The 20,300-nt window shown below is 40.0% G+C and overlaps 1 protein-coding gene across 2 annotated transcripts; it reads left to right on the top strand.

The window, feature by feature from the left end:
• The first annotated feature begins 437 nt into the window (after nt 1–437).
• Nucleotides 438–18,309, top strand: gspt1l (G1 to S phase transition 1, like). Of its 2 annotated transcripts, XM_037087956.1 has the most exons (14): nt 439–902; nt 1,957–2,001; nt 6,382–6,624; nt 7,669–7,702; nt 7,818–7,895; nt 8,010–8,190; nt 9,243–9,397; nt 12,861–13,001; nt 13,110–13,203; nt 13,947–14,027; nt 14,830–15,003; nt 15,165–15,254; nt 15,512–15,680; nt 17,189–18,309. In XM_037087956.1, the coding sequence occupies exons 1-14, from the start codon at nt 710–712 to the stop codon at nt 17,239–17,241; spliced, it is 1,731 nt and encodes a 576-aa protein (XP_036943851.1). In that variant the 5' UTR covers nt 439–709; the 3' UTR covers nt 17,242–18,309. The 2 variants fall into 2 exon arrangements, with proteins under 2 accessions (XP_036943852.1, XP_036943851.1); XM_037087957.1 differs by lacking the exon at nt 1,957–2,001 and having other exon boundaries at nt 438–902.
• Nucleotides 18,310–20,300: the final 1,991 nt, after the last annotated feature.

The following is a 20,300-nucleotide window of genomic DNA, read 5'->3' as shown; positions in this document are numbered from 1 at the left end:
TAAATCATGAAACCAGTACAGTAAAATGCTGTTGTACTGTCATAATTTCCCCTATTACTTTAAGTTGCCAGGCCAGTGTTTAATCATGGTGTAATATGGTTACTGTTACAACAACTCAAATACAAATTTTTTAAACAAATGGCCATGGGACATTTGAATATGAAATTTTGAAAATCCCTAGAATATGTTGGAGACTCAGTGTGAAACATGGGATATTGTGTCTAAGGATAATGAGCTTTACAACGAGTGAACTAAATTGTATAACTCGGCATATAAAAGTCTCCATTTGCTACACAAAACTAAATGTTGAATCTGCGGCTCCTGAAACGTCTGACGTAAACTGCCCTGATTAGTCGATGGGGAATGTAGTTTTCTTGCCCTCGTGAGTCTTTCAAGGCAAACGTCTTCTGCTTTTGAACAAGACCTCATATCCCAGAGTTCAACGCGGGTTGCACGTCGCCTGACGGCACGCATTAGCTCACGCGGACTGTCTCAGTGAGTGCTGACTCGAATATCCTCTCTGGCGTCTCACCGACAGAAACCGGTTGCTATATTTCACCTGAATCGGAGATAAAACATTACACTTCAAGTTGGGACGCTATCCATTACTCCAAGGGGTGACCTTAACATCGGGTTTTGGGCGGACACTTACGTAGACCCAGAACTGCGTAGCTCAAATTTCACAGTAGTGGAAATCCAAAGACCCACGATGGACCCGAGAGACACTGCCCCTGATTCCTGGGAACAAGAGGACGATGTGGAGGCCACAATCGACGGACAACTTGATTCAGCATTCACATCCCTAAATGTGAATGCTAAACCGTTTGTGCCCAATGTAAACGCCGCCGAATTTGTTCCATCTTTTGCCGTGAAAGCAAACTCGGAAAATGTCGATTCCGTTGGTAAGTTCACAGGCACGTTGGGGAGCTACGTTAGCTTGCATAATGCTAGCTGCTAGGAGTCTGGGCTGGGTAGTTGCTAGCTCGCTAACTAGCCACTTCACAGACACGCGTTCCTTGAAGCGCGACAAGCTAGCTTTCTGCTGTCCTGTTGGTTTGCCCGACACTGTGTAACTTTGATTACAGCACATCTATCCTGTAAGCGTTAATCAGAAACTCGGCTATAAAGTGGCACTTTAGCTTGTTGAACACTGTCAAAACTGTCTTTGAAGTCATCAATCCAGCCGGCATTAGCTTGTTACAACGAACCGGCAGTTGCTAGCTAGCATTTCGGTTAGCTTGTGTGGTTTCACTAGTGAGCGCCTGTGTCGCTCGTTAATGCGTTTTAGCAAAGTATTGGCTTAATCAAAAACAGTAACTGAAACGTCGCAAGAAGTACTGCTGACAAGCGCCCTGTCGTATTTGCAATAACGCAGTTTCAGCTTTCATGATAAAAGCTCGTCATTGGAAAGAAATTAGTGGGAACGTGAGTGTTTGGTATGACGTGGATGTTCTGACGCACTGCTGGTCAAGAGTTGAGCAAAATGTGTCATTGGAAACCGCATGGAAGCGGACTAGAGACCAGGCTTGAGGTTAGCCGCAGTAACATAACTGTGCTCATAGGGAAAAAAAATAATGTTTTAATCAGCATGCCCCACATCTATAGAACTCCTTACAAATAGTTTGACACACTGAAATACATTTAAATTCCGCATGGGATCTTAAAACCTATCCCCATGTAGCTTATGAGTGGACAATGTCACCAAGTGTAAGTTTACAACTGTTGGTGCTTGACATGGAAAAACTGTTAAACCTCTCTATGTGTCTGTCTCCAGCCTTGAAGATGTAATAAAATGTTCATAGAACACAGAGTTAATACAAGTGTATTATTTGCCCACACTCAGTTTAGAAAGTCCCATACCCTTCCTCTAACTGAATTGAGCCTGTAGTTAGGGAATCAGGTCAGGTCATTTCAAATGAACTTAAACATTAACTAAATACATTATTTCTTTTCCAGTTGCTGTTGAAAAGATCTCCATCACGGAGGTGTCAGAAAGTGCCGGTATGTATAGGGACTGTGTATAAGCAAGATTCCCTCTGTGCCATGTGTCACATACATGTTGTTATGGCTCACCTCATTGTCCTGACATGTGAATGCCAAACAGATGGGAATTACCAAGCCCATAGTAACTCTAACATTATGGCTTACTAGCCCCATTCACTCTGTTGTTTGGATGCGGGAATCCCGCGCCAATTCTCCACCTCTGTGTGAAAGTCTCAGGTGAAATTTCGCTCCGGCGCCGATACACCTCTGGATGTTGTATCAGAGGTGCAGTATTGGCAAACTGAAGCAGTGTGAATGGATAAGCTGACAGCGCATATCAAGAGTGCTACACGTGGAGAAGCGGCTGTCTTACCAACCCCATGTCACATTTTTGCCAGAAAAACCGCATCTGTCACCGGCAAAAAACTTTAACTCACAAAGTGTTTGTGTTGAAAATCACGGCGAAGGTCAGCCCTTCTGGCAGAGACTTCAGTGAACTTTCCCCCAGAAAACAGCCTCCCTCCCTGCAAGTGACAGTGTCAGGCAGCATCCAGTTTACTGATGGCAATTATGTAATTTAGAGTGAAAAAAGTAACTTTGTCACTTTCCAGGATATTTGGAGGGTCAGGATCTCACTCACTTCACATTATAACATAACAGCATCCATATGATTATAAAGTCAGCAGGTACATGTTTACACTGACAGGAGGACACCTGGGGAAGCACCTTGAAAAAAGCACACAGATGTCATCATCATGATGTGTACCTTCATGCCTCTTTAGGAACCACAGCCCCCTGCTTGCCCCAGCCCCCCTACCCCCCTCTTTTTTTTAATACCTATTTTTTTAGGAAGTTTTTTTCGGTTGCACCTTTTGCCCTCCACTGGGCAGCAGTAAGCGAGACAGGAAACATTTCTTCAGTCTTTTAGCATTATTGGCTTTAGGTCTTGGCAACATGATGATTTGGTGGTGACAATCCACCTTTTTGAGATTTGGCAATACTGTTTCTACCACTGGAGCTCTCCAATAGTTGTTCTGTGTTAGCGGCAGGCTATGTTGCAAATCAGGTCTTGGTTCTCACATGATCTTGCAAATCAGCTGCCTCACAAGGTATTGTGATTTGGGCAGCAGGATTGTTTACCTCACTTTCATGTGAGCAGAGAGCAACAGTTGTTGATGGTAATGCACCTCCAAGATGTACTTTTTTTGACAGTATACTTGGTGGAATATAATTTTGGACTGGTGTCATACTGGTATCTGTTTGCACCTGTTAACCTTAAAACTTTTTGGAATCATAAAACTGCCATTTCGACAGAATGTTTTTATCGTCACATGAGGCATGTCTTTGTATGTAGGGATGGCATAGTCAGGAAGTGTTCCCACCAACTAACAAACCTGTGACACAACCACCAGTTTTACCAATTACACCATGATAACATTGCACATAAACCACCAGGCTTATCACCCACCTTCTTTTTGTATCTGTATTTGCCACATGACGCCTTTTTTCTGTGTTTGACCACAAACCAACTGAATAGTGAGTTTCTAGCATCAGTTCATCTTTTGTTTTGTCTCAGGCTGTCTGCTCCATCACATTCACTGGGACTGTTTTCATTATCTCTTTAAACAGACATGGCCTTGTTATAATGGATGATAATGTCTGTGTGTAAAGGAACATTTTAGAGAGACTTACAGCAAGCACTCGCACAAAGTGAACTAGTGAAATGTTTTTGCCTCATGTAGTTAGGTATCCTGTGGTATTAATATTTAGAAACAACTTCATAGTTGGAAGGAAGAGGAAGCATTGAAAAGTGGTTGGATGATTATAACTACTGTAAATGTACCCATTATAACTGGGTCGTCTGCACACAGCAGGCATTTTTTCTTCTTCTGGAAATTGTAAATGTAAAATTCAGAGCAAATACAGCAAAGCATTTACATGTTTTTTCTAAAACACAGGTTAGGATCAGCACAGTGTTTAATGCAAGTATTTCTTTTTAACCTTCTTATGGTATATTGTAAACAGTCACAACCTCCTCCTGTATAAACAATAACACTATGTACTCAAACCAGAAAATATTTAAAGGGGTAGAATGTTAGTGACTGTTAAAGGTTTAAAAAACAAAACAAAAAAACATCTGAGCTCCTGGTTTGGTTGTTAGTTTGTCAGCAGGATGGACCCAAGATTTGGTGATCGTGAATTATAGTTAAGCCTTTATGAGTAGTTTTAATATTTATAGTCATGGCTTGAGTAAATTAAAGGGGACTGTTTGGCCTTGGCGGAGGTATGCACCTCTATGGAGTGCCATTCTTGTTGATGGAGTAAAGGCACTTCTGGTAGCTTTACTAAAGATCAATTGTGCCAGTGTAATTAGGGGCTACACAAAAGTGGGGACTATAAAATATATAGTTAGTAAAAGACAACTTTAATGGCGCTCAGCAGAGCGCCACAGCCCCCTTTACTTCAGTGTAGCCTAATCCACTGTCCTTTTTGATACTGTACGGTGGTTGGGGGGGGTAGACTTTGAAAACATTTAAATTTGCCAGATCTGGATATAATTTGAATCTGCGCCAATGTTTTACAAGTTGTAGCTTCTGTGTCTTCTATCAGAATCAGCTTTGTTGGCCAACCACTGTTTTCTTGAATGTGATAAGTCACCAGCACCCATGCCATACTACATGTTGGGGTCACTTCTTAAACAGGTCAGCTTTAGGTCTTTAATGTGAAGCAGTTCATTCAAACAAACTGAATTGTTTCTTTATGGTCTTTTCATAGTAAGGCAGCAGAAGAGCTATTGCAGACTGTTGCAGCCCACTGGTTCAGGTGGACCCTTAATTGCTATAACGATTGAAAAGAATCTCAAAGGTTGCTCATATGATCGAGATGATATATGCTGCAGCAACTAACACAACTCAAACAAAAACTATAGTGTGCACCCTGGCAGCTGCTGTGCCATTTGTCATCACCTTTGACTGTAAAGACTTTTAAACAATGCCCAAACAAAAGACTAGCCAAATGCAAAGTCTGCGGAATTAAAATAAAGGACACTGGATCACCTATGTCAAACTTTATCAGGCACCTGAAAACATACCACCATAAGTCAGTTGGCATCTGAAGTGTGTTTGCAAACGTGTTTAGCTCATCATGATAAGCTATTTAATTTCAGCCAGCTTGATGAGATTGGTGTTGGCTGAATAGTTTGATAAGATGAATGTTTGCCTGCCACACGTTTTCACACACATAGTGCTGGCTTTGCCATGACTGTAGAAATTGTCAGGTAATGTAAGAGTCCATGTTCTGCTAGCACCATCTACTGGTAAGGAGGACCTCAATACTTCTCCGTATAGTAGCCGTATGTTCATGTTCAAATACCAAATAACTTACCAGTGCTTAAACTGTATTCTAATAAATGATTGATATTAACGTAGTATAAATACTGACGGCTGAGGCTTTATGTCAGAGCCTTGACATTGTTTTCTTTTTTGTCTCTTCCTTGGGTGCTAAGTGTTCATTGCTGTGCTGTTGTAACACGGCACTTCATAGAGAAAATGTATCAACAACTTTTTCCAACACTGCGGTAGCTTTTCTCCGGATTCCCTGTTTATGTTTATGTCTCTGACATGTCATTTAAAAACCAAGGCACACAATGGTAGCTGCTGCTCATGCTGTTTTCATTCTGTAATGGCTATGTGAAGGTTAACTGTTTATCAGGCTGTTGTCAAATACTAGAATGGAGTTAACCAGAAATTCATTAATGAGCTCCTGATTGGATAAAGAAGGCATAAACACAAAGGATCCATTAGCAGAGGTTTCAACCACAATACAGTATGAGTTGTTCAACAGACAGTTGTGTGCTAATGAATTCTTATGTAAACTGTGACTAGTCAAAAGCCACTTTTGGCTGTTGGTTTATTCATCATCAATAAAGGACAGGTTTCCACCTACAATCAGCAGAACAGCTCAAACATGGTACCAGTCTTACTGGTTCTGCTGCAGCCAGCTGACAGTGGTAGAACATGACTCTCAGTTCAATCACAGGACAATGTGTCAATGCCAAGTGTTTTTTAAAAACATTATATTTCATTTGTACTTAATTACTTATACTTAAAGTGTATGTAGGGACAAAGGTTTCGGTGTTTACTGATTGTCACAGATAAATTACCCCAACTTTTATCTTAACTGATCATGACAGCTTATAGGAATCAAGGTCTTTTGAGACAAAAATGGCTTGGAAAACGCAGTAAAGAAAAAAATGGGAAAAAATACTCATTGATATCCACCTGTGTGTTGGGCTGGCTGCCGTGTCATACTAATGAGCTCTGTATATTTTTCACTAAGTTGGCTTGTATGAAGTAGCTTGCCCCTGAATGTTGTGTGCTGTGTTTTGTGGCTGCGCAGCTCCGGTGGAGAATGGCGACACAGAGATGAGCACAGAGGAGCCTTGGGACCAGAAAGAGGCGGAGCCAAACGAGGAGGAGCCAGGAGGTGGGGACGGGGGGCCAGAGGTGCAAGCAACAACAGAGGAGATGGCTCAGGAGACGATGGAGGAGGAAGAGGAAGCGCCGGTGCCCAAGGTTCCAACTACACAGCCAGATGCCCCCAGGAAGGAACACATCAATGTTGTGTTCATCGGACACGTAGGTCAGTGCATGCACCTGTCCACTGTAGGTCAATGTATCATTTATTGGATGATACAGTAAAAATATATGCATTAGAAGAGGCAAAGTGAACCACCCTTTTTTTGCACAGGTCAGTTTTGACATTTTGATACAGGCTGTTTTGCTTCCATAACATCTTTTAACGTCATCTTTCAGACTAGTGGAATGAAATGCCAGAACACAAATTTTTACCTGGTCAAAAATGCCACTTAAACCCGCTAAGATTAGCTTTTGTGTGTAAACTTGGCATTTATACCCGAGTCAATTGACTCTGCAGTAGACACAGGTTTTTATCACTATGTCTCTGCTCAGAACGTAAGACCAGAGAGAACCCGCTAAATTCGGCAATGCAACGCCATGTTATCAATATAGTTTGGTGGTGGTGTGGTGAATAATTAAGGAATTTGGACACAGTGTTGGAGGCAGAGCCCAGTTCATTCATGTGAAGGCTGCTCAGTGGTGTTCTGAAGACAAAAACGCTTGACTTCCCCGTTCTGAAAATACCTGGATCGCTGACCGAGCCGGCTTACTTCCGGTTTGGCTCGCTTGAATGGGGATAAAATGATTTAAAAGTGTAGCTCTTCTAGACATTCCAAAGATAATTGGACCAAATTGCTCCAATTATTACAGTGAAACAAGTTTTTGGGGGGGAATTGTGATGCTCAAAAGAACTCATTCACCAAATTTAATGAGATAATGCTTGGCTTCCATATTTAAACAAACTTTCAGAAAAGTTCTAATACAAAAAAGTCTTAAACTGAGTAATCAACTTTTCCTTTCATCTGGGTTCCACACACTGTTGGGATGGCAAGCTCCTGTCTTTTTCTGAATTAAAGACATAAAGGGAGTGGGAGAGAATATTAGAGGGAGCCTATGAGACAGCTTCAGTATGCATTTGGCTCCAGTGTTTATAATTGGTAGTAAAGACTATTTCTTTATGCTATGCAACTGAAAGTGTAGGCATACAAAAGGAAAGTAATGTCAGAGTACTGTCTAATCTAAATCTACTGTGTTGCTTCTTCTCCAGATGCTGGCAAGTCGACTATTGGTGGACAAATCATGTGAGTAACGGTCTCCCCTGTTTGGTTCAACTGCCTGCATATGAGTGTAAATTTAATTCGCCACAGACCTTTGACACGTTGTTCATTTCCTTGTTGTTCCCTTCATCTCCTACAGGTATCTTACAGGCATGGTAGACAAGAGAACCTTAGAGAAGTATGAGCGAGAAGCCAAGGAAAAGAACAGGGAAACCTGGTGAGTGAACCAGTGTGTGTAACTGAACCAGTATTGGCATACGTATTAGATCCATCATTATTGGTGTATATGTATCAATAAACAAAAATAAATGATCACTTATCTGTCTCCCAGGTATCTGTCTTGGGCTTTAGACACCAACCAAGAGGAGAGGGACAAAGGCAAGACTGTGGAGGTGGGCCGAGCATACTTTGAGACAGAGAAAAAGCACTTTACCATCCTAGATGCTCCCGGCCACAAAAGCTTTGTGCCCAACATGATCGGAGGTGCATCGCAGGCAGATTTGGCTGTGCTGGTGAGTCTTGAAAATAAACAATGTTGTTGAACTGTGTATCTTTAACACAACCCTAATTGTTTCTACTCAGCATCTGAAGAACCATGAAGACCAAAGCAAAATAAGATGAATTTTTATTCAGGTTTCAGTTTACTTATCAGGAAATTATCAACATAAACATTGTTGCATAAACATCAAATACACCAGAGTAAATCCCCTGATATTGATATAGTTTGCATACAGGATACTGCATGGGTTGTGTTGTCAGAGTGGCAAACTCCTCTTTCACACTACGAAAACCACTGTCAGTAGTGCCTTTTCACAGCCAGTACTGCAGCCCTAGAGCTGTAACTCTAAGGTGGATCAAAATGCAGATTAGGCCATATGGTCCAACTGTGGATCGAACGTCTGGGAGACTCTGGGTCCATGAGCCAATGGATATGAATGCCCAGATGTGAGGTGCTTCACTTTCTGTTCTCCACAGTATACAAGCAAATAGGCCACTACTTTTATGGAACTCCTTTTGGCTCAGAATAAGAGGTTGATGTCATCGTATCTTTAAAGAAATCAGCTGAGAAATATATTACTGTCACAACCTCTTCAGGTTTTAATTGGCAGCTCACATTAGTTCACATTGACCTGGTCTGCAATCAGACCCATTGCAAAGCACTTAACCACACAAGTCAGCTTTCACCCATTCATACACACATCTGTAGACCATTTGCAGAGGCCACCACGTAAGTCCCCATCTGCCCATAAGGAGCAATAACCATTCATAGACACTCACATCAATGGAAGAGCCACCTTGGTAATTTGTAGTTCAGTATCTTGCTCAAAGACACTTCAACACGTAGACTGCAGGGCCACAAACCACTTTCTTTTATGTAACCAGGAAATTTTTTATAGGTCAAGGAACATTGTTATTTTTTTGTTGTTATTCAGATGTCATCCATTTTGTTACACGTGAATTTGCCTCAAAGTCTTCTATAGTCTTCTTCAACTTCTATAAAACCTTTTGTTTTCACAGCACTTGAAGACAAAACCATTTATTAAAAGACTGTGTTGTCCCTCAGGTGATCTCTGCTAGGAAAGGCGAGTTTGAAACTGGGTTTGAGAAAGGTGGACAGACGCGGGAGCATGCCATGTTGGCCAAGACAGCTGGGGTCAAGCACCTGATAGTTCTGGTGAACAAAATGGATGATCCTACAGTCAGCTGGAGCCTGGAGAGGTGGGTAGATGGATAATGATGATCAAACACGAGTTTAACAGCACACAATTCATAACAATTTCAGCACTTTAACACTAAGCAGCTGCCACACAAAAAAACTCCCACTTGATTACAAAACTGTTTGCTTGTGCCAGAACACATAATTGACTTCTTTTTAGTCTAATTCCTTAAAATCATGTATGTATGAAACCCATTTCCTTTGTTCATTGATCAGAGAAAACCTGGATTCTTAATTTCTTTTTTTTTTAAATGTCCATTCAGTGATCCAAATATATATTTTTTTAGATGGTCTTATTAAGCTGTTGAGACAGGGAAGTGTCACTGAGGCTCTATACAGTTGATATGCACATCTGTCCTGAGTGGCACAATCACAAATAGACAGTTCTAAGTACATGTGTGATCATCCTGTTCTTCGTATCAGCTATTTTGTGGCTCGAGTTATGATGTCATGAAATAAAAAAGGAGGGGTTGACAAGGAAGAGATGGATTTTTTTTATTTTTTATTTATTGGTACCTAATCACATCTCTCCATTGAATAAACATGTAATCGCACCATCTGGAAAAATTAAAATTCAGAAATGAGCTCTCGGTCTACACAGCATTTCATAGATTATATCGATGAAATACGCTTACAATTGAAAGAAGAATATCTGATTAATTGCCTGTTGCGTGTATACATAGCTTTTTGAGTACAAAGGTTACCACAGTGTATGTACACACTATGTCTTCCTTCCTGCATAACCACAAGTCTGCAGCTAACCTGTTTTCCTTTGTACGTAAAGTGTTGCTCATTGTTTTGGTGTAAGAGTAATATAAATAGGGCAACATAGGGCAACATGACATGAAATGTATGTAATGTTCTGCTTGGAATACAGGATGTATGGTTAGAAATAGTATAGGTAGGGAGTTGATTTTGGGGGGCAGTGTAATTGGATCAACCGAAGTGAAGAAATTGAATGTGGCTGGAATCTAAGAAGTCTAACTGACACCTGTAGTTTTGATGATCACATTAAAGAAACACCATAAATATCAGATACCACTAACAAACTGGTAGGTGGTGGTAGTTTTCTGCTCTAATCAAAATTATGTTTTTATTATGCAAGCATGATGCCTCTAGCAACGTCTCAGAATTATAGGAGAACTTGTAGTGCTATGGAGCTGTTTTTCTGAGTCACAGCATTATTTGTTTACAAGAGCGCTTAAAAGTCCCAATTTTCAAGTAGCAAACTTAAGATGGGGCCAAAATTAAGAGTTTTGATGTTGCATCAAAGACATTTATATACTGTGTTGCTGAGATATATCCTGAAGTTAGCATGCTAACCAGCTGGCTTCAACCCACCATGTCTCATAATACCACTTTGTACTTCAAGAGGCAAAAGTCAGATAATTCAGGCCCTGTGATATCAGCTGGGAGATGTATGTGAACAGTGAGTTCTCCACATTAAACAAGTTGTCTTCGCCTTTTTTAGTCTAATGAATAGAAAAAACTCAAACAAAATTTCACAAGTGGAAATATTCTTACTTTTTTTTTTCTCTTTATGAAACATATGAAAGAAAAACACTGTTATGCAAAGGAATGTTGATATAGTTTACACTGAAGTCCCGGGGAACCACTGGTGGGCATTTGAGAGGGTCCCAGAGAAATGTAATGGGTCCCCAACAAAACTTGTGCTCTTTGACAAATATTAAGGTTTGTGACACACAAATTGGTCTTTTATGACCTAGTAACATGTTGGTAACCTCAAATATAAATGTTCTCCTTCAGGAACAACAACTTATCAGTATGCTTGGAGGTGAGTGAGAGTGCAGATAGAATAGTTCTTGGGACACACAGATACCTTTGTGCCCGCTAAGCAAGGTGTGAGTAGCATGATGCCTGAGATTTCCACCATACCAGTGGATCATCTGTCAGTGGTAGTGGTGGAATATTTATTTTTTTATTGACTGATCTCCTTTTCAACTATGGAATTAGCCGACACTCAGGAGGCTCTGGTGGTCATGCAGACTGGATTGAATTCTTCACCTTTCTTCTTGTCTCATAAAGAGCTAGAAGAATTTTTTTCAGTGAAATATTTTCCGCTTGGTATTGCATACCTTGGTTCCTGTGTTTGTAGCATTTGGCAAAAACCTTAATTTTTGACCACATTGTATGGGCAGGCGTTCTACTTTGTGATCCTGGCAGCCCTTGGGGACATGAAAGGAAGCTTTGCTTTAAACACTGCATCCACTGCTGCAGGTTGTCTTAAAACGTTAACAATAGCCGCTTTCTCAAGGCAGGGATCGGGATGGTTGCGTTGCGAGTGGCTTTGCATGTGCATGGTGTTGCCTGTGTACTTTACTTGTACCAGACAGTTCTTGCATATCGTATGGTCTTTATCAATTTCATTCGTCCAATGTTGTAAAAGCCTAAATAGGTCCAGACTTTGGACTTCAGTGTGGCTGGGGAATCTCTTAACATAACTGTCTTAGGACAACTTTCTTTACATTGCTGTCCACCGATATCCAGCTGGAAACTTCTTCTTCAGCCAGTTAACTTCTGTCTGAGTTTCACTTGCCACACAAGGAGCCAAGAAGTAGTGCTTCTGGGCAGTCAAATTGACAGGGAAATCTCTTTTAGGGGGCCTTATTTTTTTTTTAAATGTATAAATCGAAACTATATATGACACTATGTATTGCACCAAGAAGGTGGCGATATACTGTCATATTGATATTTTGTCCCACCCATATGATACAGTGCATCACCGTATCCTACAGATTCCCAGTCCAGCTGCCCTTTTTATTTTATGTTAAGACCAGCACTCTTGATATATGCATGCTGCATACTTGAGTGCTAAAGATGTTTTAGTTGGAAAAATAAGAATTGTGTGAGAAAATTGTGATCCCAGACAATTTTGTAATACACATTTTAGCAAGACGTGGAGTAGGAGCTTAATGTAACGTTAAGGATATAGCCTGACAACGCTACTATATTGTGAAATCTTTAATTTCACATACACTTGATGAACCTGATAAGGGCAAGAGGTTCATTCATTACTGTCAAACATGTTATTAAATATGACACAGCCAACACACATGCACCTCTATGAGCTTACAACAAAGCACAGGCTGTTACCGCTCTATTAACCATCATATTATGTTGTAATTGTTTTGTCAGGGTTCCATTTTTACCTTCAGTGGCAGGTCCTCTCACTATACTGTCATGCAGCATTCAACCAGTGTGTAATGTCTAGCTTGCCCAAGGCAATTTCAGCCCTTAGTGACCTTGCTTACTAAGTTGATAACTACTCAAGGTAATATTTTTTAAAAACTTGGAATGTTTATTTGATCTCTGGGAGTGGGTCTTAATCTGCCTCTGCAGGCCCACCATCTTGGTCCATGAACTTTACATATCGAATGTCTACTGTCATGCTTGTATTTATTGTCCCCTGAAGTTGTTGACATCACTCCTGTTTTAAACCCTCAGGTATGAAGAGTGTAAGGAGAAACTAGTGCCATTTTTGAAGAAGGTGGGCTTCAATCCCAAGAAAGACATTCACTTCATGCCGTGCTCCGGACTGACAGGAGCCAACCTGAAGGAGCCCACTGACATGTGCTCCTGGTATACGTAAGTGCTTCACCAACTTTTACATCAGAATGGTTACTGCATAGATTGAAATGATTGTTATAGTTCATCACTCTTTACTAACTGCTGTCCTTCTTGATGGTATTCCAGAGGTTTACCTTTCATTCCACACCTGGACAGTTTGCCACATTTCAACAGATCAAGTGATGGACCAGTCAGATTGCCCATTGTAGATAAATACAAGGTAAGAAACTGTGATTACCTCCAGCATGATTCACAATGGCATTATAGTCCATAAAAAGATTTTGTTTCAGCTGCCAGCAACCAAGCATTTCTGAACAGATTAAAAACTTAACGCAGGTGCAGTATCATGTAGTCTGGCTTTTAAATAAAGTATAGAGTGGTAAATGTGGATAACTGTTATGGCTATCTCCTAAGAGGCTGTTGGTTCAAATTGATTTAGAATGTCATCTTAAAGGTGACGGGCTGAATGCACCCACAGGTGTGTCAGTCATTGTTGGAATCTGCACAGAAACAAATTACTGCTATCAATAGGCATGGTTAGCTTCTAAAATTAGCTAACTGACTGCCCTGTTGTTAAAGAATGACTCCTTGTTGGGTTTTAAATGCTACATTGTGAACTGTGTTCTGAGTAGAGGGATTGTAGTTTAACGTCTGGTAAATGCTGTTATCCAGAACTTTAATATCACACATGTTTCATGAAAAATCAGTCATCTTTCTGAAGTGACCATTTATTTGACACACACCTGCTGGCCAGCTTGGTTTATGTGTTGTTGCCAGAGTCACCTTTTGTAACGACAGACAGGAAGATAAAATACTTTGCATACACTCAAAACATAAATTGGGTGTCCCAGATCACTGCCCTCTACAGTAAAGCATGGATGAATCCTATTCGTGATTGGTCGATGTAATCACATTGTTCTTCTCTCACCTGCTCTGTAACACTCTGTCAATCTGTCTCATCAGGACATGGGCACTGTGATTCTGGGCAAACTGGAGTCGGGCTCAATCAGTAAAGCACAGCAGCTGGTCATGATGCCAAACAGGGTAAGATATCCCATCAGCTGGAACCAGCTCAAATACAAGTTAGCTCTGATATTTCTTGATTATAAATGATGTACCTGCAAAAATTGAAATGCCACTGGCTACCTTATATTGAATTGAAACAAACAATTTAGAATATGTAAGATCTGTCATGTCATCATTTGTGTCATTCAGTCAAATCTGCAAAATACTTTCTTTTGGTTGTAATGAACCGATACAAGAAAAATAAAAATCTTCATTTGTATCACATACAATTGACAAAATACATATATACAACTGTAAATTAAATAACACAACTATTGTCAACAAGGTGCATTTCTGTTGTCCTACAATCACCCTTACCATTGTTTTTAAAAGTAAAACTGAAACCATTGTAGATTTAATCTTCTGATTTTTTCAGATTAAATGATTTGTCAGTGTAAAAAAAATGCGAAACCTACACATTACAATTTCCCAGAGACCAAAGTAATGTCTTCAGATTGCTTCTTTTGTCCAACCAACAGTGCAGAACCCTCCTTCATATACTGTTTTAAATGATAAAAGTGGTAAATCCTCACATTTAAGAAGCTGGAACCAGCAAGTCTTGTCATTGATCAATGTAGTTGACAATTGATCAGTTATTTGGTTCCCCTTTTGAGCACAAGCAAACCAAAAGGCTTCTCACAGTCATTGGGAAATCCTCTTCTCTAGTGTTTTTGTTTCCATTTTAAACCGTCAAATAGTTTTGGACTACATATATGTTTGTCCTTCCCTCTCCCTGTCCTTGCATTGTTCCATTTTTCTCTACTTGTCTCTCCCAATTCAGCATACGGTGGAGGTGTTGAGTCTGCTATCAGATGAAGCGGAGACGGACGATGCTGGGCCAGGCGAGAACCTCAAGCTGCGTCTGAAGGGCATTGAGGAGGAGGAGATCCTTCCTGGCTTTATCCTGTGTAATGCTGAGAACCTGTGCCACTCAGGGCGCACTTTCGACGCCCAGGTCAGTATATCACACTCAGCACAATTGTGCTTGCCAACTCAGCTGACAGCACAATAGAGGGGAAATCATCTAATGCATTGGGGTGATGCTCTATAACAATAATTTGTCTGTTCTATTTTAGATGTTCTCACAATCTGTAACTGAAACTTTTTCCCTCACAGATTGTCATCATTGAACACAAATCCATCATCTGTCCAGGTTACAACGCAGTCCTTCACATTCACACCTGCATTGAAGAAGTGCAAATTACGGTAAAACTCCAACTTAATTGCTCACCTGTTATGTAGAAGCTTCTGAAAACAGAAACAGAGACACAGATTGAAACTGTTGAGGGATAATGTCTTGTTGAAGAATAGAAATGTTTGCTGGAAGACATTTGACCAATTGTAGTGTGATGCTCTCTGTTTTACCTCTTTTGGTTTAACAGATGGAGTGTTAAACAGATGTTGTGGATCATGTTATACCTGTTTATGTGCTGATATTCTGTTACTCTGCGCTCCACCTGCAGGCCTTAATCTGTCTAGTAGACAAGAAATCAGGAGAGAAGAGTAAGACACGACCACGATTTGTCAAACAGGACCAGGTCTGCATCGCCCGTCTGCGCACGGCAGGAACCATTTGCCTCGAAACCTTCAAAGACTTTCCTCAGATGGGACGGTTTACCTTACGGGACGAAGGTACAGCAGGGCTTCTGGGGTGGGGGGGTTGTTGATGTAGTGACTGGAGTTAAATTGAACCTCTGGTTCATCTGGTGGGATGGAAATCTCAAACTATCTGATATTGGAGGATTATAGGCTACAGCATTTTGTCCTCCTGTTGAGAGCTTCTCTCACCTGGTAAACTTAGATCAGTGTAGGATTTCAGTAACAGACAACACTGCTGCTAGAACTAACAATGGCTGCAACTAACACTTTTATTAATTATCATTGAATTCCAAAGGACATGTTTGTGCCCAGGGTGCTCAGTAATCATGATATAGATATGATAAACATAAATAGTAAAATGTAAAAATAAATGTGTTCTCCAAAAAAATCTGGTGCAAAATACACTGATTTATTATGCTATTTTTAACTGACTGTTGTTGGAAAAAATAGGCAGCAGATGAATTCAGCTGCAGATAGTTATGGTTAACTCTAATGATTCTAACTCTGTCTGTTCTCTGGTTCTCTCTGCATCCTGTTCTGTTTGACTCTGACAGACACGAGCTTCAAACAACCCACTTTTTTTGTCTTTATCCCTTTTTTCCACTCTCCTTAATGATTCCTGCACTGAATTTACTGACACAGTGAAGCACAGAGTAAAAACTCCACTCACAGTCTGGATGTTACAAAGACCTCATCACAGGTTACATGACTGTTAACTTAGTTTGCTGTACCGTGGTTGACGGCAGCAAACACTTGGCAGTTCATCTGTGAGCAGTCCCAGTCACACCATGCACTGTTCAGGGTTGTCCCCACCATTATCACATGTAGGTACAGCACCGTAACAGAGTGAAAGACAAAACCAAACTATGGAGAAATTTCTCTACCAAGTTTTGCTGTCATGCAGGGTTGTGCTACTCTCTCTAGCCTCTCCTGTGTTTGTTTGAACAGTAATATTTCAACCTGCTTTGGTCCACAGTTGTTTTACACAACCACAGCTTGTTAAATTAAAAGTGAATTGAAATGAACACTTAGATATTCTTGTGTGCGTGCTGTCAACTTTACAGTTGCTGCTCTAAAAAGTTACATTTCTAAAAATATAAATGAAATTAAATCCTGTTGCGAATGTATTCCTTTTCTAAAATGAATTTAAAGTAAACCCATGACTTGAATAATGAAGATTAACTTGAAGACAGAATCCTAGTGGTATTTCTGTCTGATCTGAATATATTCTATTTCCCACTGAAGTTTTAGCTTGGTCATATGATTTATATCAGTTATAGCAGTCAGCAACAAAAAACTATTGTTTCAGCCTCTGTCCAATGAAACTGACGGTTCAAGTCGGAATGATTTTTTAAATGCTTAGAAATGTAGCTCCTCAGAAGACTTGATAAGAGACTTGAAACACTTGGATTGGAAACATGGATTTTACACTGACTAGAATTCCTTTTCATTCTAGTCAAAGCCATCCCTAGTTCTCATCAGTTGTTTTGAGGTTGAGACAGAAATGTAATGGTTGCTGTTCTTTTGTTTACCTGCCTCAGGTAAGACCATTGCCATCGGTAAGGTGCTGAAGCTGGTTGCTGAGCGGGACTGAAGACCACAAAGCTGCCTGAGAGTCGTGGTGAGAAGGAGCGGGCGGAGCTCAGTCATAACCCGCCCACACTGTTGTCAGCGGCGACGGCACCTCCCTGTCACGCCCCCCTTCTGCGTGCCGAAGATCAGCTTCAGAAAAAAACTCATGTGAAAAAGAAAAACCTGTTTTTAAGCAAATGACAAACCAAGAAGTCCACACGAGTCAGCTTTCTCATATTGAGAGCTCAGCTATGCCATTCCTGGGTTAGCCCTCCCTCCCTCCACCTCTCCCTCCTCCCTACTCTGGTCTACTCATCATTACATGATTTTTTTCTTCCAGATATTTTTTTTGTTGTTGCTTTCATAAATGACAATGACAAATGGCAGAAGTTATATCTGTAAACAGATGTGGACCAGGGTTTTGCTTGGGATATAGAAAATGATTTTCACAAGTAAATTGCAAAAGAAATTGTTTGAAAGAACTTAACCAGTTGAAACCAAAATGTTTTCTTGGGTGTTCATGTCTCCCTTTGCTTTTACCCACTTTTTGGTTTCTCATGTGGCGTTCTGGCATTGTGCTTGAGCGTGATCAAATGTTATTAAAGCAAACAACTATGACAATAAAATAATAAATTGGGAAAACAAAGTGTGTTCATTTTCAGAGCACATTCCACTGTCTGGTTTTATATTTCAGAGTCCCAGTGGGTTACATGATTACTCTGACAAGTGGTTGCTTTTCAATGCAGTTTTCCATTTAAACATTGTTTAGGGAAATCTTGGTGAACAGCACCTTGTTTTAGAAAGTAGGTTTGCTCACACTGAAGTTTGAAGAGATGGGAAACTCTGAATTTATGTTACCTCTCCCTAACCCGCTAACAGGAAGGTTCTCTTCAAAAACAGTTTCTCTCCATATCCTCCCTCTCACACATTCTGTCAGCTCTTCATCGTTCATTTTTTATCATTGAGTTTTTTTTGCCTTCATTCAAATATTTGCTTGTTTGTGCACAAGAGACAGCTGGCAGTTTGTTGGAACAGTTCTGTGAACATTCCTTGCATATAAAGTGTAATCTCAGTCTGAATTGTAAAAAAAGACGCTTTAGTTACATAGGATCATTAGTCATTTCTCAGACATTCTGTGATTACACTGGACATAATTCCTGTATGCAACTTTGTCAGTGTTTCTGAGCAGGATCGTGGTGCAGCAGCAGTGAGTTTTCAACATAGAAGAACTTCACTGTTTAAATCTACCACGTTTGTTGAAAAAAACTGACATGAAGCCACTGGATGCTGTTGAGCCAAAATGCAAATGCATCTGTTACATGTACTGTATTTTAACCTGCAAGTCACCAGCCGTAGTGTTACTGGACTAGTTTGTATCGCTGTGTCCAATCTATACATTTTTATTGTAATTTACCGGACGTTGTGTTTTGTCCCGGTCAGTTTTAATCTGAACAAACATTTAAAATGTCATGAAGACCACGATGTGGCACCCAGTGAGATTCCACCACTGCAACATCCATTGATCTAATTCTGATTTGAAACTGAGTTTCCCATCTTATTCAGTGCAATATTTTGGATTAAATCTTTGTTAAACCTGCTTTCTGAAACAGGCCCCAGTTTTATTCTAAAAATACAGTTGTTCTGCAAGACCAGATTAATCCATTAAATAAGTGTGGTCTTTAATATGAGCCAATATGGGCTCATCCCACATGTATCTTCTGTGCATATATCAGCTGATGGGTAACAAATATTAATTTTCCAAGGTATATTAGGGGCCATCTAGAAAATGTGTCGCCATGAAACTGTTTGTGCAGGAGAAGGCACTGCTCAGTGTTCTGTTACACTATAATGTGTCCTGATAGATATATATCTTGGTTACAATTTGTAACTTTCAATATCAACCTCACAGAAGAAGTTTCGATGTGTTTATACTTGGAGCATTTGCTGTTAAAATAAGTGACTGTACTGATATTACAGGTGTGACAGCGGCTTCAGAAAGCTGCTACACAACATGTTTTACTGGTTACTATCTCTCTACGATTAATTCAAGAGCTGCTTTCCAGTATATAGTAAATTTTCCAACGCATGCTGAAAGTCAAAGAAGTGCCACAGTATACTGAAAAAACACATACTTAACAGTGTACTTACAGAAGATTTTGAGAATTATGTTTAAATAAAATCACTTTTTATTCCCCAAAATAACCTATTTTGTTTCAGTGTGTTTTTAAGCGGTTTTCAACAGCAGTTTGTTGAATCCGTCACTGGACTGGACTGGTTTTCTAAAGCCTCCAGATGTATTCTAAATGGCCTTAGTATATTTTCAATATGTAACTTTTGCAACTTTGCTCCACCACCTGTTCATGAAATTGCAGTTTTTACTCAAAAGTAACTAAGTACATGATCGATTGATGTTTACCTGATTACGTCCTTGTGCCACTTAACGCTCACACTACATCTCTGAGGTCACTTTTTACTCGGCCACATTCATCTGACAGATAAAGCACCAGTCTGGTACTTTTCAGGTTGAGATTGCATATCCAAAAACTCTTAACAAATACAAAAATCATTATCACACCTGTTAAGTGCAAGATATTGTGAAAGAGATTCCTATTTTGCCTTCTGTTTATTGGATTTTTCATATTCAAGACGAGTATTTGAGTAAGTCATTGTGAACATATTTTTCAAGCCAAGTCCTCCTCCCACTCCCTCTAAATGAGACAATAAATAAAATAAAACATGAAAAAAATATATATAGTGAAAATACATGGATAGATTAATAAAAGGGGAAATCGCATAAGATATAAACAGTTAAATTTCTCTAGTCAGCAACTACGTCTAGTTTTGGTGTGATCCTTCAGTCAGCTATGTCCACTGTATTCAGGTGCTCAATCAAATTACCCCAAATTCCCTTTCAACTCTTCCATTTGAGCTATGCATTTATTGGCTATTGTCAAAGCTATTCTTGTGAATCTGATTTTGTTGGCTCTTACGGGCAGCATCGACGTGTCCCCCAATAGAGTTCACCTTGGTTCGGATGGAATATTTGATTTAGCTATCATGGATATGGTTCTAAGTAATGTT

The sequence above is a fragment of the Acanthopagrus latus genome, chromosome 23, assembly GCF_904848185.1.
Source record: "Acanthopagrus latus isolate v.2019 chromosome 23, fAcaLat1.1, whole genome shotgun sequence".
Taxonomy (NCBI): Eukaryota; Metazoa; Chordata; class Actinopteri; order Spariformes; family Sparidae; genus Acanthopagrus; species Acanthopagrus latus.
Note: the sequence above shows the minus strand (reverse complement) of the source record. Positions and strands in the feature narration are given on the sequence as shown.